Below are 26,543 nucleotides of genomic sequence, written 5' to 3'. Positions count from 1 at the left end.
TCTGCCAGAGCTGGGATTAGTGGCGTGTGCAGGCCGAGCTGGGGGCTGGACTCTAGTTGCAGGACCCATAACCATCATCGTGCCCTCTGGGCCAACTCTTCAGCCTAGACACACATGAAGGAGGAAGGGTGCAGAGCCAGAGCCCCGCCTTCCCAACTCCCACTGCTTTCCCCACTTGTTTTTGCATATTTTATGTCTGTCTTCTTGTGGGATGGTGCCAACACAGCCAAGAAGGCCAGAGAAGGGGCGGGGAATCGTGAGTCTGACTCTGTCTCTCTCCATCCTCTGCCACTAAGCCCCAGCGATTCTATCGCCACCTTGCTGGCACCCAGGCCACATCCGGCTTTTTTATATGGGTGCTGGAGATTCGAACTCAGATTCTAATGCTTGCACAGTAGGCTCTCTTGCCGGCCCTTTGAATCTTTTTTCCTCCCTCTCCCCATTTATACATTTATTCGTTCATCTTGTGAGTCCTTGTGTATGCCCGTGGCGGTCAATGGACAACTTGCAGGCAGTTAGTTCTTTCCTTCCACCAATAGAAACTCAGGTCGACAAGATCGGGAAGTGTCTTTACCCCCTGAGCCATTTTAGGGTGATCTCCTGTTTACTTTTTTAAAGCAGTGACTTTCTTGTCCCAGGCTCACCTAGAACTCCTGGTCACCAGAGTCAACCCGCTCTCAGCAACCCTGGCGACACGACTGTGAGCTCATTTCAGACTCACACCTCCAAGAGCAGCTCAGGCCTTCTGGCTTGCTCTTAGTGGCGTCCCCTGTGGCTCCTTTTCCGGTCACATCCCCACCCTCCACCTGGCCTTTTTCCTCTTGGAATCCGTTTTTACGACGTGCGCCCCCAAACCATTGTGGACTTAAAGGAGAGACTGGGTATGGATACCTCATGCTCGGGAGGCTGGGGGAGGGGGGCTTCCCAGCACCCTCCCGGAGCCGTGGGCTTTATTGATGCAGCGGCCCCAGGAAGGAACAGGGGCCTCACGAGTGAGGGGCATCGCGTGCCCTCGCCCTCCTGGCTGTGCAGGGAACCGGAGACTGCGGGATGTCCGTGGAGGCTACCGCGGCCAGCCGTCAGGGGTCAAGCGACTCAAGGAGGCCGCAGGCCGAAGTGGCTCCGCTAGGGGCCTGGTGAGGAGCAGGGGGTAGGGGTAGGGCCTGGGGAAGTCGCTAGAGGCCCCAGTGGCAGGGGACAGCCGCTCGGACTTAATGCTGATCGGGGGCGTTTGAGGGGAGGCCACTCGGCTGGGGGGACCCTCCTCACACATGCTGCGGGAGCTGCTGGAGAGGGGAAACAAGGGAGGCAGGAAGGTGAGAGATCTTACAAGGTAGATGAGAAAGCTTACCCGCCGTGGAGCTCTGTGAGTCCCCTCTAAATCTCGCAGTCCACCCACAACCCAATCCAGGCAAGTCTCCCGACCGCCAAGGGGCACCCAACTCACCCCGGCCGGGCTGGGTCCACCGCGTCCCTCGTCGAGGGCCAGGGAGAGGACTGCAGGGGGAGCGAAGCGGTGTCTCCGGGGCTGCAATCTGCCGGGAGAGGCTGGCTGAGCGGGGCTCCTGTCAGAACCCGGCCCTCCCCACGCTGGGACTCAGGGCTGGGGCGAGGGACTCTAACGGGCAGGCAGGTCGGACGGGGTGGGCACACCTGCGGAATTTGTTGGCAGGAAGGCAAAGCTACCCAAAGCGGGGCCCGGGGCGGCGGCGGAGCTCTGCAGGCCGCTGTACAGGCTCCTCTGCCGGGAATGCAAGGAGAGAAAACTGAGGCCGGGGTGTGATCACCTGCCTCCTCCCTTCCTCTTTCCCTCTACTTTCCATTCTTCTCCTCCTCCTCCGTCTTCTCCCATCCCCCCCTCCTCACCGAGATGCCCAGTCCCCCTCGGGCCCCCATCAGGCCCGCGGGCAGATCTGGCCTCCGCCCATCAGTTGCCAGGTACAGGGGTGGCGGTGTCTTGCCGGCAAGGTGGCTCGGAGAGAAGATGGGGTGTCCCAGGCCTGGGGGGAAGACCCAGGGAGAGAGGGATGGTAGTGTCACCAGCGAGACCAGAGCCAGGATCCTCGTGCCCTTCCACTCTCCCCATTCTGGCTGCTTCTAATGCTCACCCGGGGGTCGAAAGAGGGGCGGGAGGCTGTGGACAGACGGGTCCTCCCCCAACCCGCTGGGGTCGCAGCCGGGTGGGGCGAGTGGGACCCGGTAGGACAGCTCTGAGACCGACATCGCAGGGGCCACTGGCTGCGGACAGAGATGTGGGAGAATGAGGGTCTGTCTGGAGATTTAGACCTAGATACAAGACTGGGGTTTCCGAGTGGGCTCCATCAGCCTGGTTCGGAGTCCAGGCCTCTCTCTACCGATCATGGGGTGTCTGATTTGTTGAACTCTTTCAACTCTTTTTGTTGTCTTTCAAAGCCTGGGTCTTAATGCGTATCCCGCAGAGACGATTGCTCAGCCCCTCAGGACGAGATCACACTCTGTATTGGAAGTGTGTTTGGAGGTCGGAGAGATTAGAAGGAACAGGGAAAGTTCTCTTACATAGATCCGAGGCAGGGGCGAAGCCGAGCCTCTGTGATCCCCCAGCGTCCTCAGCAGCTTCTCTCCAGGCCCGTCTGACCCCTCCTCCACCTCCAGCTCAGGCCCATCCAGGCTCACGCCCCTCCTCCTCAAGGTCTGTGGGAACAGCAGATGGCGGGGTGGGCCCTCCGATCTTACCCGACTTGGTTCTAGGGTACCTGAGAGAGGAGACCTTCTCGGGCTAGTCTGCTGGAGGGATACACGATAGACATGGCCTGCTGCTGGGAGACCCAGAAACTAAATTCACAGTAAGTCCCCCGATGTTCAAGTCCCCACGGAGTAGCTTAGAAGCTACCGAGGTCATGTAGCATGGCTGGGATGCTCCCGGGGCCTTTCAGGTAGCTTCAGGTACCTGCAGGATATCCGCATTGGTGCGGCTCTCATGCGGCTCGCTGTACTCGGTGTATTTGAGCAGCACCCGGTCCATGTCGCTGCTCGCGTACTGGAAGAGGCGCTGCGCGCTGTTGAAGATGATCAGTGCGATGTCGCAGTCACACAGCACGCTCAGCTCGTAAGCCTTCTTCATCAGCCCGAACTTGCGTTTGGTGAATGTCACCTGCACCACAGAGGCGAAATGGGGTGTGGTGGGGTGGGGGCGTTAAAGGAGGGAACTGCAGAGCGAGCTTCTCTGCTCTAGTTTCCATCCGAGCTTGGGAAACTTCTCTGCGTGTTTACAACTCCCCAAGTGTCCAGGTGTCTTCTGAGAAGATTGGGCCCGGGGAAGCAGAACCCACGGTTTCTGTCTCAGTCTCCCCAAAAGGGCCTCAGGACTCAGACTTCTCTGCAAGACCATTTGTTTAGCCTGGCTGTGCCCCTGCCCCGAATGCCACCTCCCCCAATGGTGATGCAGTCTGGGACTCACCTGCCTGTTCCTTTGGTCTAGAATGCGTGAGATCTGGATTTTTTTCCTTCCCATCGTGCCTGGATGAGCTGAGTGACTCTTCTGAAAGAGCGCAGGAAGGAATGGCTGGAACGAGGCCAACAGTGGCAGCCTCTGCCCTGCCCACTTCAAGTCTCTGAACCCCAGTGATGACAAGGAGAAGGAAGGCGGGCCAGGTCACCCAGACAGCCCCTGCTGGGCTTCAGTAAATGCAATGCACTGTGGAGATCCATGCACTTCCACATCCCTCCACCTAGGAAGCTGAAACAGGAGGAAGCTGGGATCCAGACCAGCCTCAGCTCCTCCTCGAGATGGAGGTCATCCAAAGGACCGTCCACAGTATATCACTTACTCAAATGGAGAGGGTCACTAGGATGCCCTCTGGACAGTGGACACAAAAATGGAGGTTGTTTCCCCACTGCTGTGTGCTCATATGCACGTATGTGGGGTGGGGGGCCTGGAGACAGGCCCTCTCTGCCCACCACATTGGTCTAGTTCTGCAGATGGAACTCAGGCACTTGGGTAGACAGCAGATGTCTTTGCCAGCTGAGCCACCTTATTCACCCTCTTTTTTGTTTGTTTGTTTTGTTTTGTTGAGACAGGATCTCTACATGTAGCTCTGGCTGTTCTTGCAATGTTGCTGGCCTCAAACTCACAGAGATCGACCTGTCTCTGCCTCCAGAGCACTGGGCTTAAAGGCATGTGCCACACCCAGCTCTTTTCTTTCCTTAATTTAGTGAATTCTGCATACAATTCACTAGTTTAATGTGCACAGTTAAATGGCATTTAGTGTGTTTTCCATAGTGTTTAACCACTACCTCGGTCTAATTTCAGAACATTCCATGGTCATCAGGCTGCAGCTGCCCCCACCCCTACCCCCCATTCCCTCTGCTTCCTGGCTCTGGGATCCTGTTCTAGATCTCTCCATACATGGGTCACACACCGTCTGGGCCTGGGGGCTCCCCACATTTTCACTATGGGACATGGAAGGAGAGTGTTCTGAGACATGGTTTTGCTAAGTAGAAAAAAATCCTCCTGTCTCAGCCTCCAGGGTGCCAGTGGAACAGGTGTGGTCACCACATCCCCTCAGGAAAACGCTCTGCTGTGTTTTTTACTGCATGGACTTGAGAAAAAGTCACCCCTGGCAGACTGGGAACTCCACTAAAGGGTCAACATGGGGACTTGGGAAGTCCCTGGCCTCCATAGTAGAGATCCTGGGTCTCCCTGGCCTCCAGCAGTTCCAGACTAGTCTGGGCTGTAGTGAGAACTTACTTCAAATAAAGAAAACAAGATAAAGTTTCTGAGCTGGGCAAGGACGGTACACTGAGGATGCCGGCACTCAGAGGCTGAGGCAGGAGGCTTGCTGAAGTCGAGGAACTCTAGACTAGTCTGGGCTTCATTGTGGGACTGTCTCAGGAGCGTGAGGGCCTGACTACAACACCCAGCACCACAGCAGAGCCTAACTGAGGAACCAGCCCTGGGGTTAGTGAAGGACAACGTCTCAAAACCATGAAGTGTGATCTAGGGAGAAGATTCCAGGGGTTAGAGCTCTGCCTTCACGAGAATGATGACATGAATTTGAATCTCAGGACCCACGTAAAATCTAGGTGCTCATGTCTAACCCCAGTGATGAGAATAGAGGCACAGGAGGAGCACTGGGGCTCAGTGGTTGTGAGCCTAGATTCAGGTTCAGTGAAAGACCCTGTCTGAAAAGAATAATGTGGGAAGTGATAGAGCAGGACACCCAGTATCCTTTGCACAAGTGCACACACATGCACACATACACAATGCACACACATATGCATACACAGACATGCACATATACGCACATGCAAATATGCACACACATGTGCATATACATACATATGTACAATACACACACACACACACACTGAAAGCAGTAAATCATGGCATCCCACATCAGCCTCTGATCTCCAAATGCACATCCACAAAGAGGAAAGAGAAGAGGGCTAGGGTTCCCACCGGCCCAGGGCACTACATCCTACATACAAGCCTGGGCTCCCAGAGACCCAGGCCAGGGAGGCTGAAGGCTGGGCCTGGGACACATGCCTTTGAGACAGAGAAGTAGCTGACCCTTCTCAGATGATCTGAGCTTTTTGGTTTTTTTTTCTCTCTCTCTTTTTAAAAAATTTTTAAGAGACAAAGTCTCTGTAGCCCAGGCTGGCCTCAAACTCACATTGTAGCAAGAGAAGGCCACTGTGTTAGGGATCAGGTAGCTCTAGAGTCCTTTCATGACACAAAGGTATCTGTTGCCCACAGGGAGGACAAGATAGACACAGGGCCCTTACTCCCTTGAAGACAGTCCTTTCTGCAGACTCTGGGGCGTGGTCACCTCAGAGTCACAGAGGCCTGCATCTGTCCCCCACAGTCCCCACCTGCTGTCTGGAGAGGTGGGTGGGCAACAGGTGTCCAGATAGACAGCCCACGCCCAGTGCCACTCTAGGCTGGTGATGAGCTCAGAACACGAGAGCTGGGGGCTTCAGATGGTGGCTCACACCTGTGATCCTAGCACTTGGGAGGGTGAGGCCAGCCTGGGCTGCTAACACTCCAGAGACAGAAGCAGGGGACTTCTTGAGCTTTGGAGTTCCCAGTCAGTCAGACCTACAAGACCTACATGGTGGGACTCTGTCTTAAAACAAAAAACAAACAAACACAAAACAGGTGTGGTGGCACACACCTGTCATCTTGGCACTGAGGAAGTGGGGGAAGAGTATTAGCTAAATGAATCGAAGGCTAAGTGAATCTGAGGTTAGCCTGGGCTACATAAAACCCTGTTTCCCTCCCATAAAAAGAAAAAGAAGTCTGGATCCAGTGAGCTGGCTAGGGCTACTCTCTTGTCCCCAACCCAATTGGTCTGGCTGTGGCTCCCATCTTCCTGGGAGTCCTGTATCCAGTGGTGTGGAATACTTCAGCTGGTATATGTGAGATGCTGTGGGCTAGCCTCCACCCTCTCTGAGCTGGGTTTCCAAGTCAAGTCCAAGGAACAGATCCAGGAAGAGCAGGCCCCGCTCCAGATTCTCTTACTAAATTTAACCCCTCGCTAATTTTACCCTTTGCTGGAGTCATGCCTTTCCCAGGGCTGGGATGTGTGGTCAGAACCCAGGCAGGTCCCTGGAGGATGAAGGGGGGCACTGGACCAGAGGTTCCCCTGGCCAAAATGACTCCGGAAATGCCCCAGTCCAGGGCAAATGAGGGCCAGGCCAGGCTTGGACCTGAGTCCCTGGGTCCTAGAAGACCTGAGGGCAGCTCTCTGTGTCCTTGAACTGTGAGGAAGGGACATTGGTGAGGGGAAAACAAGGGTGGTCATGAGTTGAAATTCCAGCATCCACATAAAAAGTCATCTGCCCTGGGGAGGTGGGGCTTCCTGGCCAGTCAGTCAGTCAGAGAAGGGATGCAGGGGCTCTCTTTGAGCAGAGACTTGAGGAAGTAAGTTCCTGGCAGAAGAGACCAGAAGAGGCAAGGGCCCCGAGGCTGGAAAGGGGCTGGAGCCTGGAGCAGGGCTGGGGAGCCTCTGCCTCCAGCACACAGATGACTTCGGTCTGTCACTGAGGGCACAGAGAAAGTTGTGGAGAAACAGGCTTTTTATTTTCATTCCTTGAGACAGGATCTCACAGCCCAGGCTGTCCTGCAACTCACTGTGTAGACCAGGCTGGCAACTTACAGAGATCCACTTGCCTCTGCCTTCTGAGTGGTGGGATTAAAGGTGTGCGCCACTATACCCAGCTAATTCATTTAGTTTTAAGACAGGGTCTCATTATATAGCCCTGGCTGGCCTAGAATTTACTATGTAGATCAGAATGGCCTCGAACTCAGAGAGACCCCCGTGTCTCTGCCTCCCCAGCGCTGGTGCTAAGGCACAGCCACCACTCCTAGCTATGTATTCATTTTTAGTTTTTGAGACAGGGTCTAGGTTGGCTTCAACTCCTGATCCCCGTCTCGGGCTCCAGAACACTGGGCTGACACTCAAACTCTCAAGGGAGCAGGTTGGGGTCAGGGTGTAAGCAGCTAGGGGGTGGATGGGAGGCCAGGGCTCTGCCTGGGCATGAGTTGAAATTCCAGCATCCACATAAAAAGTCATCTGCCCTGGGGAGGTGGGGCTTCCTGGCCAGTCAGTCAGGCTGAATCGCTGAACTCCAGGCTTAGTCAATGACCTTGTCTCAAATAAGGTGGAGCCAGGCCTTTAATTGTAGCCTTGGGAGGCAGAGAGTTTAGATGGCCAGGGATGCGTGAGGCAGAATGACCGAGATACCCAATACTGACCTCTGACCTTCACACATGAGACATTTCCCCCCCCCCAGCTTCCTGCTCACTTCCTCTTAGACGCTTCCCCATCGGACACCCAGAAATACACGAGAGAATGCAAATCTCCACTCACTCAGCACGGGCTGCAGACCCTGTGCCCAGGTGTGACAGGCGAGAGGAGTGTGGAGGTGGAGGCTGGGCAGATCTATTTGTACTTCCATGCAAATTACCCAGCCACAGGCCGACCCCAGGGCCTCTGCTCCAGATGCTGGGGTGATCGGAATGTGGGGAGGAGGGAGCAGCCCAGTATGAATATGTCAGGCATAAGGAGGACATTGAGAACTGGGGAGGTGGCTTCCACACCCAAGTACTTCCCAGTGATGTCCAGCCAGGACGGGAGTATTCAACTGCGTTCAACACTGCAAGTGAGAGAGCAGAGGATCAGAAGGGCAGAGTGGGGCCAGGTCCTGGAGGAAAAGCCCCATGCAGTCAGAGGAGGGTCTGCAGTGGTGCTGAGTAGAACTGATGGGGACACTGGGGGCTGCTATGTGGGTGACACACAAGCCTGGGTGGGCCAAGAGCCAGACTCTCAGGCCTGAGCTCTGAGCGGGTGATTGCTGGGGAAATCACAAAGTCTATGTCAGGCAGGAGGATTGCGTTCAGTGAAGCCAGTGCAAAGACCCAGAGGAGGGAGGAGGCAAAACACTCTGTGCTGAACCCGAGGAGCTGAGTGTGAGCACAGGACCCACTCCTGGAGGCTGTCGTCTGAACCCCACACACTGGTTGTGGCATGCACGCACACACACACACATTAATGACTGTTAAATTTTTGTTTTAAAGGCAGGGTCTCAAAATGTAGCCCTGATTCTCTCAGAACTCATTACATAGACCAGGCTGGCTGAACTCTGCCTGCCTTTGTCTCCTTCATGCTGAGATTAAAGGGGTGCACCACCACACCTGGTTATGAAAGTAATTTTTTATTAAAATAAAACATTCTCTCTCTCTCTCTCTCTCTTTCTCTCTCTCTCTCTCTCTCACACACACACACACACACACACGCACGCCTTTTGTCTGATAGGATTTGTGGTTAGAAAGTCAATCAACAAACTCTCTTGATGGTCTTATGAACCACAAACTATCACCTCCCTAGCTCAGTGTGGCCTCTGGGTCCCTAGGTGATGGAAATGAGGGTGATTAGGAGGGATCCCACCTTCCAGTAACCTCTAGTCTCTTACCCAAATGAGGCCTCGGTTTCCCCCGCACCCGTAGAGGAAAACAGGTTAAAAACACCTCTCCTTCCAGCCCGAGGGCTTCAATTTGTCTTTCCTTCCCAGAAGTCAAATGTGGACCTCGGGATATTGAATGCCAGGCCACATCCAGCCTCCGACTTGTTCCCCCGCGATGGGCCACCGGGCTGCACAGGGACCCACAGCCCTGCGCGAGCTGAGAAAGCAGAAGTGAGAGGCAGGTGGGAGCCAGGCCCGCGGGACACGCGGCCTCACGCAACCCGGGCAGCGGTTTCATCACCTGCTCCCAGGACTCCTCATTACGACGACAGGAAGCGCCCCCTGGAAAACCGGGACCCCTCCCCGCCCTCTCCTGGGGGCCCCCCAGAGGCGCTCACAGCGACCCCAGCTGCCCATCTCCCCACAGCTGCAGCCGGCGACACGCCCCTTCGCACTGGGCGGGACCTGAAGGGCTAGAGGCGGGGCCTAGATCACAGCAACTTCGGGTTGAGCAGGTGTGTGTGTGATCAGTAACCCCTCAGTAGCCGCAGCTTTACCACCAAAACTGGGTCAATCTGGACCTCCCGGGGGTGCCTGGCTGCCTAGTTCTTTCTCTGGGTAGGGGACAGATCAGTGTAAGTATTCCAAGTAGTCTCAGGCCACGTGGGCCGCTGGGAGAGCTGGAGAAACCTTAAGATGGCCAGAATGGGGAAAGACTCTACCTTCACTTGGAGATACCTCGGACCATGGGGATGTAACAATAGATCCCCAAAACACTCGGGCATCCCTGCCTACAAAAGCCATCAAAGGATCTGGCCTAGTGTGACACTATTACCCTGGAGCTCAGGTGGTGAGGCAGGAGGACAGCTTTCAGTCTGAAGCCAACCTAGCTAAACAATGAGTTCCTGGCTAGCCTGGGATACAGTGCAATACCATCTCACAAAACAAAGACAAGAGATATCCCTAAATCCACACAGCTCTCCAAACTTAACCCCAACATGAGACCTGCTTTGGAATCTCCGAGAAGTGTCAATCCTCAGATGCACGTAGCCTCCCGCCATCCAGACTGCCACAGATACAGCCAGTCCCCTCAGACACACAGAGAGACCCCTAAACTTTCACCTGCCCCTGGCATATGCAGACTTCGAAATCCATGCTGGCCCCTGTGACATGCATGCATCCCTAGAGGCTCCAGCCCAGTTCCAGCTTCCCTTCTGCTGTGGGTGCTCACTCAGCCTGAGGTGTTGAGAGATGTGTGTGTGTGTGTGTGTGTGTGTGTGTGTGTAAATCTCATTTCCAGTATTCTAGGAAGGTCCCCAGGTCCCTGTGTCCATGGGTCCTTCTGGTGTCTCTCTTGGGAACCTCTGAACTGCTCAAGGTGAGGGGTACAGACAGTGAGTTCAGTGGGACCAATCCTGGCTGCTGGCTGCCCAGAGCTGGGTCAAGGATAACATGTTGCTTTCTTCTTTTGGGGCTGAAGATATGTTGACGCCTGCGTGCTAGGGAAGCCCTGTGGTGCTGGTTCCATTTCTTGTCCTTAGTCTCCTTTTAAGAACCTCATAGAACAGAGCACAAGCCTGAATCACAGATGGCCCTGTCTGTAAGACATCCTCATGCTGTTGGGAGTTTCCTCAGCACACGTGAAGCCTGCATGCCACCCCCACCACCCCACGGAAATAGGCATGGTGGTAAACACCTGTAATCCCAGCACTGAGATGTTCAAGGCCAGCCTGGGCTATGTGCGACCCTATATTAAAACAAAACAAGCCACACTTGGTCACACACCCTTCTTCCTAGCACTGTGAGTCAGGTGCAGGAGGATCTCTGAGTTCAACGCCAGCCTGGTCTACATGGTGAATTCCAGGTCAGCCAAGGCTACATAGTGAGACCCTGTCTCAAAACCACAGCAACAATAACAAGAATGAAAAACAAAAGCCCCTACACATAAAATAAAAATCAATTTTACCAGAGAGAGACGGGGATTGGAGAAGAGAGGGGACAGAGGAGACTCGGAAGGTAACGCATTTGAGCATATGGACCTGAATTTGACCCCCAGAGTCCACACGGAAGCCAGGCAGATCCGAAGACTTGATGGTTGACCGGCCTTGCCAAATGGCAAGTTCCAGGTTTGGTGAGACACTGTCTCAACAGTAAGAGAGCGTCCATAGGTGTGATCACCCGCTTCGTAAGGGGCACTGCCCCAGGAACAGGGACAGACCATGCTCTGAGCTAAATCCTACTGCCCCATATCAGGGGGCCCCAAACATGTCCCTTGAGCCTCTACAGTGGCTGCAGGGACAGCCCAATATTTCCCTCTTTATTCCACAGAAAGGTCTTCCCTCAGGGAATTGGTCCCCAGAGGCCCAGGTCTCCCTGCTTGGGAAATTAACACATCTGTCAGCAGTGGGCGGAAGGGACTCTGCCCACAGCTTCAAAAACCCCAAAATATACTAGCCGGAAACCTAAGACAAGGTGCCCAGAAATGACAGGGACACCCAGGCCAGGGGTGGACACACATTGGGTTCCCCTCCTGCTGTCAACAACAGATACATATCTGTGCCTGGGAGGTCTGTGTGGAAGGAACAGGAACACCAGCTTGGTCTGGGGGCTTGTACCTGTTATCCAGCAACTGGGAGGTGGAGGCAGGAGGACCAGGAGGCTAGCTCCTGCTGCATAGTAAGTTCACAGAAGAGCCTATCTAAAAAAGAAGAAAAAAATGGGGAAACTGAGGCAAGTGACCGTGAGAGTGGCTGTGACAGAGGGTCCAGGAAAGCCATCTGCTAGGACGACGCCATCTGTAGGGACAGGGCTGGCCTACAGAGGGAGGCCGAGGCCAAGGCTCCTAACCAAGCATCTGCCCTGGGGGAAAGCCCAAGCCCTCACGTTGGACAGGGTGAGTGAGGGCTGCAGACAGTGGAGAACAGAGCATTATGGGATGGGTTATGTTGATCCACGATACTCAGATTTAGTGGCTGTGGTAGGGAGAGAGGTTTGGGGGGGCAGGAAGCCTGGGTAGCACCCAGCAGAACAAGGTGTGGCCTGGACCACCAGGGCTGCAGGCTGGGAAAGATGAGACAAGCCTGAGCCCACAACTGTGGGGACACCAGGTCTCAACCACCACCTTTGTTCCCTTTTTGCTCCTCACCTTGACCTGGAGCAAACTAAGACCCAAAGAGGGTGAGTCAGGGATTAGCAGCTTCTCCCCCAGCCCTTCTGCTGGGAAATAGCTCACAGTATCTACTATGATTGAGTGCCTACTGTTTACCCAAGCCATTCACACATGGCCCACCTCACAGTAAAAGCCCAGCTACTGAGAGATAGGTCCTCCTAATCAGAGGAACTGGGCTTCCCCTCAGGGCCAGATGGAGCAGGCTTGGGCTGAAGCGGGAGCCTTCCACAGTCCAAACTGGGAAACGGGCCTGCTATTGTTATTCAGATCAAAATCCAGATTCCAGACTGGGAAAGTTGGGGCATATACATATGTTCCTGGCAATGCCAGGTATGGTACATGCCTGTCACCCCAGCTCTGAGATGCAGAAGGATCAAGAGCTCAAGGTCATTCTTAGCTACATAGCAACTTTGAGCTAGCCTGAGGTCCTCGAAACGGTCTCAACAAACAACAACAAACCAGGAAGCCAACGAGGTGGCGATGGTGGCACACGTCTTTAATCCCAGCACTTGGGAGGCAGAGACAGGTGGATCTCTGTGAGTTCGAGACCAGCCTGGTCTACAAGAGCGAGTTCCAGGGAAGTCGAAGTTACACAGAGAAATCCTGTCTCAAAAAAACCAATAAAATAAAACCCAGGAAATCAAGTTTGGGCTCAACTTGCCTTGCCATGGTCACAAAGGCAGACAGAGTTCAGAGAAGGGCAGGACCTTAGCAAGGGTGCGTGGCAGAGACTCAGTCCCCAGCCATGGCTCCTGCTCCCTCAAGGGCCTGGGAGTGGCCTTGAGCCCCTTCTTTCTCCAAAGTGGGGCTGGGTGTCCCCACCTGGTCTTAGGATCCTCTCCTTCGAGATCATAAGCTGGGCAGGCCGCTGTCACCCCAACACCGAGGAGGTGGAAGCAGGAGGATCAGGAGTTCAAGGCTGGCCTGGACAACATGACACCCTGGCTCAAAAGGGTGCTGGGAAGATGCTCAGTGGCTCAGAGTGCTCACTGCTCTTGCAGAGGACTCAAGTTCGGTTCCCATCACCTATAGCAAGTGGCTCACAACTTCAGCTCATCAGTACCCCCTCCATGCCCTATACATAATAGTTAAATAATAAAAAATGAATCTTTAAATCAGTAAAAAGAGAAAAATCCAAACCAGATTTCAGTCGGCCCCTGGCCTTAAGTATCTCAAAATTCCGTCCCCTTCAGGATAAGTTTTGTTCCTCTCTTTAGCTAGGTGAGTGACAGACCTGTCACCAGCAAGGAAGACGCAACACCGGAGCTGCTCTTCTTGCAATTAGTTTATTCAGGACCTTGTTCTCTCTCTCTCTCTCTCTCTCTCTCTCTCTCTCTCTCTCTCTCTCTCTCTCCCCTCTCCGGGCAAACCTCTCCCAGCCCTTAAGTAGGCATGGGATACCAACCCCGGATTGCCAGGTGGCACACTGCCCATAGGTCCACGCATATGCAAGCAGCTGACAATCATTTTGTGATAATAGGATGAGTCAGGCCTTAGCCAATATTAGGAGTTGATTATCACAGAGAGCACTTGCTTTCTGGATCGCGAAGGGAGGGAGCCAGCACCATCAGGTGCGGTTCCACACAGCTCTCTACACAGACCCAGTTTGGAGAAGCAAGCCTGCCTTTGCAGAGGTCCCTGCAAACTTAGCAAGCAAACCAGAAACACCGATCCTTCTAAATTGAAGTAGGTGCCCCCACACCCACCTCCAGTGCCTAGGACGGAACTTGCACCCATTCTTAGGCTATCTCCCCAGATCCTCACTGGTGAGTTCTAGTCAAGCATTCTCTCCAATCCTGACACACTGAGGGCTCTTTTGAACCCGGGTTTGTTCACAACAACAGCCAGATTTCCTGTCCTTAATTCCACAGGACCACAGTAAGGACTTCAAGGTGGAGGCCTAGACTGTGTCTGACCTCTGTTGGCATCTAGGGCTAGGGCCAGGCAGGGACCAGGCAGGGGCCAGGTTCACTGGCATCTACTTCTCTGGATGGAGACTGAGAGGCAGGGGGTAGGTCAGGACCGTAAAAGGGACACTGTCTCAGACATCCGTGAGTTGTTCCCAATGCCATTTCCAAGGAAGACACAGGCATGGGGCAAGGGGTGACCCCTTCATCTTGTCTTCTGTGCCCATGTGCATGCCCGAAGGGAAAGATGCGCAATGGATGTCAAGGGGTGTGCACCTTCAGAGGGGTCCCTCAGTGACATGACTTCACAATGGATGTCAAGCGGTGTGCACCCTCAGTGACATGACTTCACAGCAGCTCTCACCAATTTTCAAACACAGCCTCAAGTAGGGACACACCTGTGATCCCATAGTTTGGAAACTGAGGTAGGAGGATTGATGAAAGCTTGAGGCTACATACAGAGACCTTATCTCAACTTCTCAACCCTCCTTCTATCTCACACAAAGAAAACCACAAACACAGCCACCACTAGGTAAACATCAGTGATCATGGTACTTGGGAGAACAAAACCAGATTGCCATGAGTTCTAGGTTAGGATGGGCTACAAAGGTGTTTTTTTTCTTTTTCTTTCTTTTTTTTTTTTTTTTTTGTCAAGGTCTCACTACATAGCTTTGTCTGGCTTAGGGCTCACTTTCAGGCTGGCCCGGAAAGCGGAAAGCTCTGTTTCTGCCTTACTGGGACTAAAGGCATGCACCACCAAGCATGGATACATAGACTTCTAGGCTACCCTGGGCTACAGAGTGAGACCCTCTCTCAAACAATGGAGTGTGGACACACTTGAGATCCCAGCACTAAGGCGGGGGGGGGGGGGGGTGTTGAGGCTGGCCTGTGCTATATATTGAATTCCAGAGTAGTCTAAACTATAGAGTAAGATCCCAGCACTCTAGAGACTGAGGCAGGAGGACTGCTGTGAGTTTGAGGCTGGCCTGTGCTATATAGTAACTTTCAGACTAGCTTAGGCTAGAACGAGACCCTACTCAGCAAACATCCCTGAAACCCAGCGCTCCCCCCACTCCCGTCAGACACCGTATGCACACACACACCACCTTTTGCACCCACGCGTGCCCCGGAGCCGTGCACACCTCTGCAGTCCCGGGAGACAGTCAGCGCCAGCCGCACCTGCAAGTCCAGGCGTCTACCGCTGCTCAGGCACTGAGCTCTGCTCCCACCGGCCCTGGGTGCCTTCCCGCGCAGTCCCGCCCCTAAGAGGTGATTGGATGGAGGTGGTGCCTTCATTTGCGAGGGGCAGATGCTTGGGAGAGTCCTGCCTCCTAAGCCCTTGAACTCAGAGAAGATGCTGAGATCCAAAGTAACCAGGTATAGAGAAGCAGGGCTTGGAGGTGCATGCCTGTCATCCCAGTAGCTGGGAGGTAGAGGCAGGTGGATCTCTGTGAGTTCGAGGTCAGCCTGGTCTACAGAGAAAGGTCCAGGACAGTCAGGGCTACAGAAAAACCCTGTCTGGAAAAAAAAAATAAAACAAAACACCACCAACAAAAATAAAATAAAGATGGGTTTGGAGGAATGACTCAGTGGTAATTGAGAGCACTGGCTGCTCTTCCAGAGGACTGGAGTTCAATTCCCAGACCCACACAGCAGCTAACAACTACAACTCCAAAGTCTGACACCCTCACACAGACATACATGCAGGCAAAACATCAATGCATATAGAATAAAAATAAATTATTAAAAAAAGAAAGAGAAGAACGGGGCTGGGGCAGCAGCTGAAACCACCAAGCATGGTGCAGACAGAATTCAACCCCAAGTACTTGAATGGTGGACTCTGGTGTCCCCACTGTGGCACACACCTCATGCTGAGCCTCACCTTAATCTGGACCTTGTTCAGAACTCTGCCACTGCCAGCCCAGACCATGCACCTCAACAGAGCGAGTTCCAGGACAGGCTCCAAAGCTACAGAGAAACCCCGTCTCAAAAAAATTTTTTTTTCTTACAGCCCTGATTCTGCTAGCAAACTGGACAATGGACCAAGCCAGCCTTTAAGGCTCATGGCCTTCTAAAATCAGAACCACTTCATGGGGGACCTGGACCACTAAGTATGTAGCCCTACCCAGTGGTGCCTCCTGCAGTGTCCTCACGGACTTCTACTGGACCCTGGTCACTTTGTGGCCTTACCCTGTCCTCTTCTGGTCTTCTACCATCATGCTCCTGTCTCAGTTCATCTCTGTGTTTGCAGAGCATCGAAGGAAAAGGATTACAGGGTCAGAGGTCAGGAACAAAGCTGGCTGGGGACAAGGGGGTAGAATTCCCACATGGGACCCCTCCCAACTCTTTGGAGGTGGAGCCAGGCCAATGGGAACAATGGGAGGGCAACACCAAAAGGACGAGGGACATTTGCAGTGCTTTCCAATGAATTTGTCCCTGAGTGAGAATCGAGAGTGGGGCAGGAGTGCGGCTGCCTGGGTGGCCTCTGCCTTGTTCCACGTCTGTGTAATTTGAACCCTGTAGTTTCGGCACAACTTCCCAGACTCCCAACCGTGTTTCACTCTTGTAACCCAGGCTCAGGGCAGTCTTCTTGCCTCACACTGTAAGCGTTTGGATGACAGCAGTGAACCACTTCCCACGGCTGCAAACTTTCTCTTCAGACTCAAAACCGAAAAGTTTGTGCCGTGCTATAGGTGAGTCCCCTGCCCTAGCCCAGTTCTCACTCCACACCCATAGGTGTTCTCGGGACACACCAAGATCCGAGCCCAGCCAGGGGGCTTCTGCCTGGGTTCCAAGATGAAGAACAAGGCTCCTGTAGATGAAGGAGCCTGGGGAGCCCCGGCCCCCGGGGCCCCGCTGTTTACCGGGCCACCTCCCCCTGGCTCTGATGCAACCTACAGGCTCTGGTTACGTGAGGGCAGCAGCTGCAGCAGGGCCAGCAGGGCCCTGCACCGGAGCCAACCCGCCCACACAAAGCCACGCCCCCGACCCACAGCAGCTTGCCCCCTGCCCTGGACCCCTTCGGTCCCATCACTTGAGGGACTAGACAAGTTACTACCTCTGGCTATTTAGGTGAGGGGACACATGAGTGGCTGGAGCAAGGGATGAGGAGGTCTGAAAGCCAAGGCTCTTTACTTCGGATTTTTCTCTTTCTGTCTCCCTACAAACTACTTAAGTAATAACAACCCCTGAGCCGAACTGGTAATAAATGTTTTTTTTCCTCCCAGTTTTTCAAGACAGGGTTTCTCTGTGTAGTTTGGAGCCCGTCCTGGAACTCACTCTGTACATCAGGTTGGCCTGTCTCTGCCTCCCGAATGCTGGGATTAAAAGGCGTGTGCCACCACCACTGGGCAAGGCACATGGACTTAAACTCATGGCTAACCTATGTTACATGACAAGAACCTGTCTAAAAGGAAATAAATTCAAGATCTGTGAGATGTTCAGTGGGTAAAGTGCGTTTGATCCCCATGTCCTCTGATCTCCACATTTACACGTGCCGTGACACTGTGCCCCCCCCCCCAGTAAAATAAATGTCAGTTTTACAAGTCATAAGCACAGGCCACTGTGAGTCCCTTTCCAGCACTGGTGGATCTGGGGGAGCCCATTCAAGGTCAGACCCTGCCAGACTATTCCTAGTCAGGTGGCTGACTGGTCTCTTGGATGCCCCATGGCACAGGAAGATCACCTTCTGTCTCCAAGTTACTGAATGAATTTTGGTTGGAGCAGTGTGGGGACAGATGTACGGCTTGATGAGTGCCCTGGTCCCCTGGAAGCTCAGTTCACTCTCAAAGGACCAGAAGCCTCTGTCAGGTTTGTGTGGGCAGGGCTGTGCACCCAGACCAATGTCTGCTCTTGGGGGAGACGCAAATGAGATGTAAAGTAACTGTGTCCCTGGGAGGCCTGCGCAACAGGTGTTGAGGTGGGGGACAGACCAGAGTCCTGCTGAGACCTCTGAAAGATAACAGCTGCCAGCTGAGGGGGCACCCAAGGGCTGGGGTGGTAAGGAGTCCTGGAGGCCTGCCTCCTAAAGTTCAGTGCACCCAGTGTTTCTGTGGCCGAATCCTGGGGTACCTTTTATATTTACTACCTATTTACATGTGTGTATCTATGGAAGCACAATTGTGTGGGTGTTGGGGTTACTAGCTTTGGCGACATGCCTGGCTTTTCTGATGTGGGTTCTGGTGGCTAAACTCAGGTTCTCACAGCTGTGAGGCAAGTACTTAGCTGACCGAGCCCTCTCCCCAGCCCTCCTGTACATGGCTTACCATGTCTTGGGCCCTCTCCCCAGCCCTCCTGCACATGGCTTACCATGTCTTGGGCCCTCTCCCCAGCCCTCCTGTACATGGCTTACCATGTCTTGGGCCCTCTCTCCAGCCCTCCTGTACATGGCTTACCATGTCTTGGGCCCTCTCCCCAGCCCTCCTGTACATGGCTTACCATGTCTTGGGCCCTCTCCCCAGCCCTCCTGTACATGGCTTACCATGTCTTGCATGAGCAGAGCTGATAACATACATGCTCCTGTTCCACCTGCTACAACTTTGGCAATTTTTTCGGTTGGAGTTTGTGGGTTTTTTTTTTTTTTTGTTAGCTTGTTTGGTGTGTGTATATGATTTGGGGGAACCTAGGGCCTGGTTGTAGGACAGACATGGAACCTGCCCCATCAGGACCCAGGAGATGGGAGCTAGTGGCCAAGCCAGGGACTCAGGTCCTGCCCTGGATGGAGGTGGGAGACAGTTATCCAGTGGCTCCTAAGAGATCAGACAGGGAGATGTGTTCACATCGATCTCAGAGAAGCCAGCACCCAGTCCTGCATCACTTGTCAGAAGCAGGGTCAGGGTCTGGTCTTCAGCTATGTGACCCCAGCATGGAAGAACAACTTCTGAACATTCATGTATGCGCACCAAGACTGTCCTGGGGTGCGACTGGAATAGTGAGCCTGGTTCATGGCCAAGGGGAGCAATTACGGCTGAGCCAGGAGTTCCTGTTGAGTTTTCAGTGTGATGTCCAGGGGTCTGCTTCTGCAAGGACTGGAAAGGGGGTGGGGGAGCTAAGGGTGGGAAGGCCAGGACTCGAACCCATTGAACCCATCAGGGTTCGAGTGGGGGCAAGTGCCTGGGGCGGGCTATCCCACCACCAAGCCAGTTTCCTCTTGTATAAGAGATTGTGCTGAGGATCTTGGGTCTGGACAGGCTGCGAGGATCTGAACCCATGAAGGCCACTGGTAACCCAGGAGAGGCTTTGGAACTCAGAGGGCTGCGGATCCCAGGGAGGTGAAGAAGTCTGAAGAGATGAAATTGGGATCCAGAGCCCAGGATGCCACGAGGTGAGCAGAGCAGGAGACACATGACTCGGGAACCCAGGCGTGCACCAGTGCCGACAGGATCAGTGCACACCTGGGAGCCCTTCCAGATGCTCCTCAAGTGAAAAACTGCCCATCTCCTGTGGTGGGGACAACAGCTGGTGAGAGTCCAGATACCTGGCAAGCTGAGGCTTGCCACTGAATGCCCACTGACTGGTGCCGAGTAGTTCTTGCTACCCAAAGAGCTGAGAAATGCTTACTGTACAAGTGAGATGCTTAATTAATGCTTGATGACCTCATTACTCAGTAAGTGCTGACTTACACTCTGTGCCTCTGGGCTGTGAGCCAGTCTTTACACTCTCTGCCTTCGCAGCACCAGTGGGACCCGTGGGTGAGCCCCTGTCGGAGGTGGAGAGGACCCTGGACCCCCTCCCCAACACAGCAACAGGCAAAGGCCAAAGGAAGCACCCAACTCCCTGCAGCCTGAAGCAGCATCAAGGAGCTGGTCAGTTTGTAGTATTGTAAGGGTCAGGACTGTGGACACTTCTTTCTTGCATGGACACAATGTCACAATGTATGCCATCACTGACCACATGGCCTCAGCTGGATAAGCCATGTTTACAGAGAAGTGAGGATGCAGCCTCAAGGTCACACAGCAGCTGAGTGGTTGGGGGCATAGGAGCCAGGTCTCTGCCTAAGGGAGGAAGATGAAGCAACAAGAGGCCTGAGCAACAGAGATTCATCAGAGTGAGACACCCCTCCCCCCGGCCAAGAAACCATCCCTGAAGAGCAGTCAGAAAGCCCAACAGTTAGACAGCAGGCTGCAGGGACACAAAGAAAGGGGTTAGCTCAGTAGAGTGGCAGCCTCTGCACTGACCTGGGTGGGCAGCTGGTGGCCCTGAGAGTTTTGCATGGTCAGGGTCAGGCCACAGTAGGAGGGGATGGTTTCTCCTGGCTGGAACAAACATTTGGAATGCATGAGACTGATGCCACAGATCGGGAGACAACTCAGCCTAGCTGACTAGGGGTTGGAGTCACACCCTGAACCTCAAGACCATGGTCTGAGCTTTTGGTCTTCTATAAGGGTGGAATCAGCACCTACTTCAGAGGCCAGGCCAAGCTGACTGGAAGGATAGGGTGCAACCCAGATGCAGCGTTCCTGCATCATTCCTCCTGTCATTCCAGCAACAGACCAGAGTCGGCGGAGTCAGGTGAAGACTGGCTGAGGCTGGTACGGGTCAGCTACGAGTTTATTGAGTTATAATCAACATGGAGAAATCTAAGGACAGTAGGTTCTTGTCATCTCCCTGGGCTTCAACTGGAGACAGCCTGGCAGGGCAGGATGGAGAGCCCAGCCCCCACAGCACAGCTTCTCACTAAATCATTCCCCATGCTCTCTCCCTGGGCAAGAGTGCCAGTCTCAGGGCCTTGCTCTGTTCACTTTCCTGGGGATGCTGCTTGCCCACACACTTCCTCTGACCTGTTTCTAGGTCACTGTCCTTGTGAGTCTGTCAACCAGGCATGGCTGTCACAGTTCCTCACACACAGCTGGGATATTTGTGCCACAGATGACAAAGAACACCCGCACAGCTCACTGGTTAGGATGCTGAAAGGGGCGGGTGGCTGGGCTACCTGTGGCCCTGGGCGCTGTTGTTCATGTGGTCCCGGATACTGATGGCCTGTCTGAGCAGGCCTTCGACACTACGGAAGTACACACTGCTGTCCATCAGGCTCTTCACAGCACTGAAACAGAAAGGAGTGAGGATCAGCATCAAGGCCACCAGGAATGTCCCTATCCTGTCCAGAGTCGGGAGCTGCAAAATGTGGGCTCAGCTTTCAACACTGCTAACTATTAACAATTAAAAAGGGTTTCATGTCTGTAAAGGAAACAATCTAAATCTGAGACAACTCAGCCCAGGGACCGCCGTGGGCGCTTCTCAGCCCAGGGACTGATGTGGGGGCCTCTCAGCCCAGGGACTGACGTGGGCACCTCTCAGCCCAGGGACTGATGTAGGTACTGCTTTACAGGGCTGGAACTGCTCTTTATCTAGTGTTTAAAAGGTGGCTGGCTGTGTAACTCTGCTTTTAGGATTTGAAGTGTATAGATGAGGCATGCCTGTGTTCCAGGACTGGAGGAGGCTGAGGCAGGAAGATCCCAAGTTTGAAGCCAGCCTGGATTGTAGAGGAAGACCCTATATTTCTTGTGTGTGGGTTTTTTTTGTTTTTTTTTTTTTTGGTTTTTCGAGACAGGGTTTCTCTGTGGTTTTGGAGCCTGTCCTGGAACTAGCTCTTGTAGACCAGGCTGGTCTCGAACTCACAGAGATCCGCCTGCCTCTGCCTCCCGAGTGCTGGGATTAAAGGCGTGCGTCACCACCGCCCGGCCCTATATTTCTTTAAGGAGGGGCTGCATCTGCAAGCAGTAGCAGGTGGAGGTCAGAGGACAGCCTGCAGGAGTCAGTCCTGATTCACAAGTGGTCAGGCTCAGCACGGGTGCCCTGTCACCAGCCCACATCCTTCCTGGGAGCAGCAGTGTGAAGGGTTTTATCACTCTCATGTCCAGCAAATCCCACAGAATTTTTGATGAGGGGATCAAGTCCTCATTAGGAGTTCATGCAATCCCAGGCAATCGAGGTGTGCACAGCAAAAGCAGCTGGCTGAGACCGCACTTAACAGAAGCAGTGAGACACTGGAGTGGGTGAGTGGCCCAGGCCGCACAGTAGGCAGAACACAGGAACAGTGGCTCAAAAGAACTGCCCTGCCAGCGAGGAGGAGGCCCAAGAATGCAGAGAAGAGCCAGGTGTTGTGGCGTACGCCTTTAATCCCAGCACTTGTGACACAAAGGCAGGAGGATTTCTGAGTTTGAGGCTAGCCTGGTCTACAGAGTGAATTCCAAGACAGACAGGGCTACCTAGTGAGACCCTACAGAGAGGAAGACTTAGGCTTTTCTTTTTTCTTTTTTTTTTTTTTGATTTTTTTGAGACAGGGTTTTTCTGTGGCTTTGAAGCCTGCCCTGGCACTAGCTCTTGTAGACCAGGCTGGCCTCAAACTCACAGAGATCCACCTGCCTCTGCCTCCCAAGTGCTGGGATTAAAGGCGTGCGCCACCACTGCCCGGCATGACTTGGGCTTTCAGACAGCCCAATGGGCACAAAGATTCAAGGCCATACTCACAGAGCCAAATATGGGTTTTCAAACCTGGAGAGGGAATGAAATTTATGCCCTGACAATGACATGGCACACGTGTGCCTACACACACACATACACACACACACACACACACACACACACACACACACAATCTCAGGTGTGAGCAAAAGTCATGTGCAAACTGACCTCAGCTCCTGGGAAAGTGGAGGCAGGACTGCTTAATCCTGGGTATTCAAGACCAGCCTGGAGATACACTAAAACCCAACTTAAAAACAACAGGACAGGCAGGCAGGGCATGCTCACTCAGCACTGCTGCCCGGGGTCTGCATGGTACACACGCACAGGGTACAAGGCAGCCCTGACCCCCCTTAGCTGTGGTCCAGCTGATTTTTGTGTCGGGATGGTTATGTGTGTGTATGTGTTTGTGGGTGTTTGCATGTGTGTGGAAGACAGAGGCCAACACTGGGCAGGTTCATCAATTGTTCTCCACCTTATTTTTCAGGCAAGCCTTCTATCAGCTGAGTCACTAATCTGAGACAACAGTCTCTCAGGGAACTAGGAACTTGCTGACGGAACCGCCTGCCTAGAGGAGCTCCAGACATGCTCCTGCCTTCACCTTCTTGGAGCTGGACTTGCTGGTGCTCACCATCGGTCAACAAGGGCGCTTCAGATGCGACTTGTGGATAAAAGCACTTTCTCCTGCGAGCCACCCACCCCACCCCAAGTCAGAGGCAAACAGTCAGGTCCCCAAACTCCCCAACAACTATGAGAAACCGAACAGAGGTGTCATGGCTATATCACAATGGGTGGATGGGATTGGGAATCTATGTCACTCTCCCTCTGACAGATGTAGCAGGTGTCTCACCTGCAGGCAACAGTGGGATGGGATTGGGAATCTACGTCACTCTGCCCTCTGACAGATGTAGCAGGGTGTCTCACCTGCAGGCATACTCCACGGTGTATATAGCACCCTGGCTCTGCTCCTCCCATCTCTGCATGTCAGCCTGCAGGATTGGGGAGTGTTAGGAGGGAAGGCTCTATGGGAACCAGTGTTAGATGTCAGATCCTCTCTGAGCTTCCCATTCTAAAAGCTCCACCAAGTCCTCTACTCCCTCACTGAGTGAGTGCTCCACCACCCCACCTGAGTGCTTCACTCCCCCACTAGTGCTCCACCACCCCACCTGAGTTCTCTACCACTCCACCTTAGTGCCCCACTCCCCATCTGAGTGCCCCACTCCCCATCTGAGTGCTCCACTCCCCACCTGAGTGCTCCACTCCCCACCTGAGTCCTCCGCTCCCCACCTGAGTGCTACATACCCCCAGCTGTCTTGACTTTGCCTTCTGCTATCCTCTTCCCCTAGGGGCTCTGTGTGACTAGCAGGCCTTGAGTCAAACCCTTAGGACTGGCTATTGCATCTACCTGGCAGACTCTTTCTTGGGCTCTTTCCTCACCTTGCTAGTCACTAATCCAGACCATGCTGTCTCCTTCAAAAGTCACCCACGGGCTGCCCCCACATTGTCCAGCCTGATTCAGCTGCCAAAGGCTATCTCACCAGCATCTCTGCTTTGACTTCAGCCCCTTCACATGTGTACTCCACTTCTGCTCAGGGGAGAGATCCTTGGCAGGGCTGGCAGAACTCACCTTGTGCTGGGCCAGCTCCGGCAGTGAGCGGCGCACATGTTCCTGTAGCCGGTACAGGGCCACTGACGGCTCGTTGGCCAGGACATAAACACTTTCGGTGAACTTGTCTGTTACTGGGTTTGACAAGGAGGGGATGAGAATAAGGGACAAGTATTAGACCCTTGTATTTATTCTATTTTGAATTATATGTATGTATCTATGTGAAGATATACATCTAAGTGCAGTGCCATGGAGGCCTCGGAGCTGGAGCTACAGGCAGTTGTGAATGCTGGGGACCAAAGTCCAGCCATTTCTAAGATCACCAAGTGCTCTTAACTGCTGAGATACCTGCTTCTTCTTCTTTTTCCTTTTAAATAGGGTCTCATATAGCCCAGGTCAGACTTTAGCTTTCTGTAACCAGGGATGACCTTAACTCCCAATCCTCCTGGCTCTACCTCGTGAGTGCTGGGACTGCATTTGTGTGACACCACACCTGGTTTATGTGGCGCTAGGCAAGCACTGCCAACTGAGCCCCAGCCCACATCAGACTCTTAGTTCTTCAGTCTCTGACCCCAATTGAAGTGCACCCCTGTAACCGTCATCCACAGGCCCAGGTCAGCTAGAGACTCAAGGGGACATGAGCACATTCTGAGCCCACAGCCCCGCCCCCGCAAATCCACTTCCAGGGGACACTAGGGAACAGTACTATTGCCACTGAAAACCATCAACATAACATCATACTAGAGACCAGTATGGAACATCATACTAGAATCCAGTAGCTCTGAATTCCCTGTAACTTCACTGTGTAGGCCAGGCTGTTCTCAAACTCGCACCAATCCTCCTGCCTCTCCTTCCCAAGTGCTGTGAAGAGAAGCATGCACGCAGAGGATAACCACTGAACCCAGAGGTGCCTCAAGTCCACATCCCTGTGTGGCCTGTACTCTGACCAAGACAGGAATGTTGTGAAAGCCTACATCTCATGCTGTGCTGGAATAACTCTGAGGTTACCCCATCACAAGCACTGCCTTAGCAGCATGCCTGAGGCTGCCCTCTACATCCAAGAGCCTGCTAAGTCCACCTGCTTTCATTACCCTAAAACTCATGTCTCCCCCACGTCAACTGCACATAAACCATCATCCCAGGGTAGACTTTGAGCAAGGACTTTCCAGTCTGCCAAGTCTCCAACCTTCCTGCCCTATCCATCAAGGATCTTGTTGCTTCCAAATGCTACTGCCCCCTCTCCCACTGCTTGTACCAGACCAGCTCTGACAAGTCCCAGCTACAGGCGGCAGATGGCGCCAACTCCCAAGGCAAAAATGACGTTGGCCCTGCCTTTATTTCGACCCATGGCTCTCACTAGCCAAAGAAAATAACCTACTTATCCTGTCTTTATTTATTTTGCTGTGTCGGGGATCAAACCCAGAGCCTTGAACATTCTGGGCAAAGTGCTCACGACTGTGTTTGGGTTAAGGCTTCACCCCACCACCCAAAATGACTGAGCACTTGAGACGGAGTCGCTCTATGATTAAACTGGCCTTCAATCAGTAACCCGTTTTTTGTTTTTTGTTTTTTTTTTTTTTGCTTTTTCGAGACAGGGTTTCTCTGTGGTTTTGGTTCCTGTCCTGGAACTAGCTCTTGTAGACCAGGCTGGTCTCGAACTCACAGAGATCAGCCTGTCTCTGCCTCCCAAGTGCTGGGATTAAAGGCGTGCGCCACCACTGCCCTGCAGTAACCCGCTTCTCGACTCTTGAGTAAAGATTAGAGTATTGGGCCACCAAACCCACACACTCGTTCACGTGTTCACAGGATAAAAAAATAAAGAGCTTGGGGTGCGCACTTTTAATTTCAGCTCTCAGGAGGCAGAGGTGGTAGAGGTCAGCCTGGACTACACAGCGAGTTTTCCAAGACAGTCAGGGGCTACATACTGAGACCTTGTCTTAGAAACAAACAACAGAGCCTTCCTCTGCCCCCGGTCTCTACTACACGGCTGCCACATCACTTCCCGCCAGGAGACAGTGGCCTCCCTTTTCCGCCGAGCCCTGCACTGCCTTCTCCAGGCTGAGACTGGGCAACTCCCGGAGCCCTCCAATCCGCCCGGGACCCAGCAACACCTTTCTTTCCCTTCAGGAGCATCTCTGGTTCTTCCATAGTGAAGGCAGCCAGGCGGAGCCCCAAAACGGAAGCGGAAGTCGGGAGACTGGGAGGTCTACCTAAACTTTCCGGGTTGAAACTGGTCTCGGAAAGCCTCCGGTTCTGGTTTCGGGCTCGCTGATCCCTCTTCGCCTCAGCTTCATTCAGACAGGAGAGAAGAGGGAAAGAAGGCAATTCGGGCGTGTGTGCAGTACAGAGATTTCCTGAGGCTCTAGGATACCTAGTCAAGGACTCCCTGCTGACCCTGACACAATAATCCTCTGGGACCAGTGCAAGGGAAGGTTAAAATACTCGGTCCCTTTAAATT

At 53.5% G+C, this 26,543-nt stretch overlaps 2 protein-coding genes across 5 annotated transcripts; both read right to left on the bottom strand.

The window, feature by feature from the left end:
- Positions 1-931: 931 nt before the first annotated feature.
- LOC121463032 (myocyte-specific enhancer factor 2B) lies at positions 932-15,212 on the bottom strand. 4 transcript variants are annotated; one of them, XM_041675066.1, is made up of 9 exons: positions 15,162-15,212; positions 3,437-3,517; positions 2,927-3,130; positions 2,536-2,670; positions 2,109-2,238; positions 1,867-2,000; positions 1,654-1,741; positions 1,448-1,535; positions 932-1,286 (listed from the first exon to the last, which is right to left on the bottom strand). In XM_041675066.1, exons 2-9 carry the CDS (start codon positions 3,488-3,490, stop codon positions 1,064-1,066), a joined length of 1,056 nt encoding a protein of 351 aa, XP_041531000.1. In that variant the 5' UTR covers positions 3,491-3,517; positions 15,162-15,212; the 3' UTR covers positions 932-1,063. The 4 variants fall into 4 exon arrangements, with proteins under 4 accessions (XP_041531000.1, XP_041530999.1, XP_041531001.1 ...); XM_041675065.1 differs by having other exon boundaries at positions 15,126-15,205; XM_041675067.1 differs by having other exon boundaries at positions 932-1,283; positions 15,126-15,205.
- A 4,373-nt stretch (positions 15,213-19,585) lies between these two features.
- On the bottom strand, positions 19,586-26,543 carry Borcs8 (BLOC-1 related complex subunit 8). The gene is made up of 6 exons (XM_041674630.1): positions 26,197-26,543; positions 24,107-24,219; positions 23,404-23,468; positions 20,951-21,061; positions 20,196-20,273; positions 19,586-20,012 (listed from the first exon to the last, which is right to left on the bottom strand). The coding sequence occupies exons 1-5, from the start codon at positions 26,231-26,233 to the stop codon at positions 20,240-20,242; spliced, it is 360 nt and encodes a 119-aa protein (XP_041530564.1). The 5' UTR covers positions 26,234-26,543; the 3' UTR covers positions 19,586-20,012; positions 20,196-20,239.

This window comes from Microtus oregoni, unplaced genomic scaffold (assembly GCF_018167655.1).
Source record: "Microtus oregoni isolate MIOR12 unplaced genomic scaffold, Mior012 000025F_ref0000491, whole genome shotgun sequence".
NCBI lineage: Eukaryota > Metazoa > Chordata > Mammalia > Rodentia > Cricetidae > Microtus > Microtus oregoni.
The sequence above is the reverse complement of the archived record's forward strand: the minus strand, read 5'-3'. Positions and strand labels throughout refer to the sequence as shown.

Bases quoted from the DNA above. Each gene is read 5' to 3' on its own strand.
- LOC121463032 (XM_041675066.1), bottom strand. From the start codon at position 3,490: ATGGGAAGGAAAAAAATCCAGATCTCACGCATTCTAGACCAAAGGAAC. The intron at 2,671-2,926 runs GTACCTGAAGCT...CTGTTCCCACAG, and splicing joins CCAATGCGGATATCCTGCAG to ACCTTGAGGAGGAGGGGCGT. The intron at 1,287-1,447 runs GTGAGTTGGGTG...TCCCCTCTCCAG, and splicing joins GTGGACCCAGCCCGGCCGGG to CAGCTCCCGCAGCATGTGTG.
- Borcs8 (XM_041674630.1), bottom strand. From the start codon at position 26,233: ATGGAAGAACCAGAGATGCTCCTGAAGGGAAAGAAAG. The intron at 21,062-23,403 runs GTGAGACACCCT...TTTCTGTTTCAG, and splicing joins ACCGTGGAGTATGCCTGCAG to TGCTGTGAAGAGCCTGATGG. The intron at 20,274-20,950 runs GTAGCCCAGCCA...TGTTTGTTCCAG, and splicing joins AACAGCGCCCAGGGCCACAG to CCAGGAGAAACCATCCCCTC.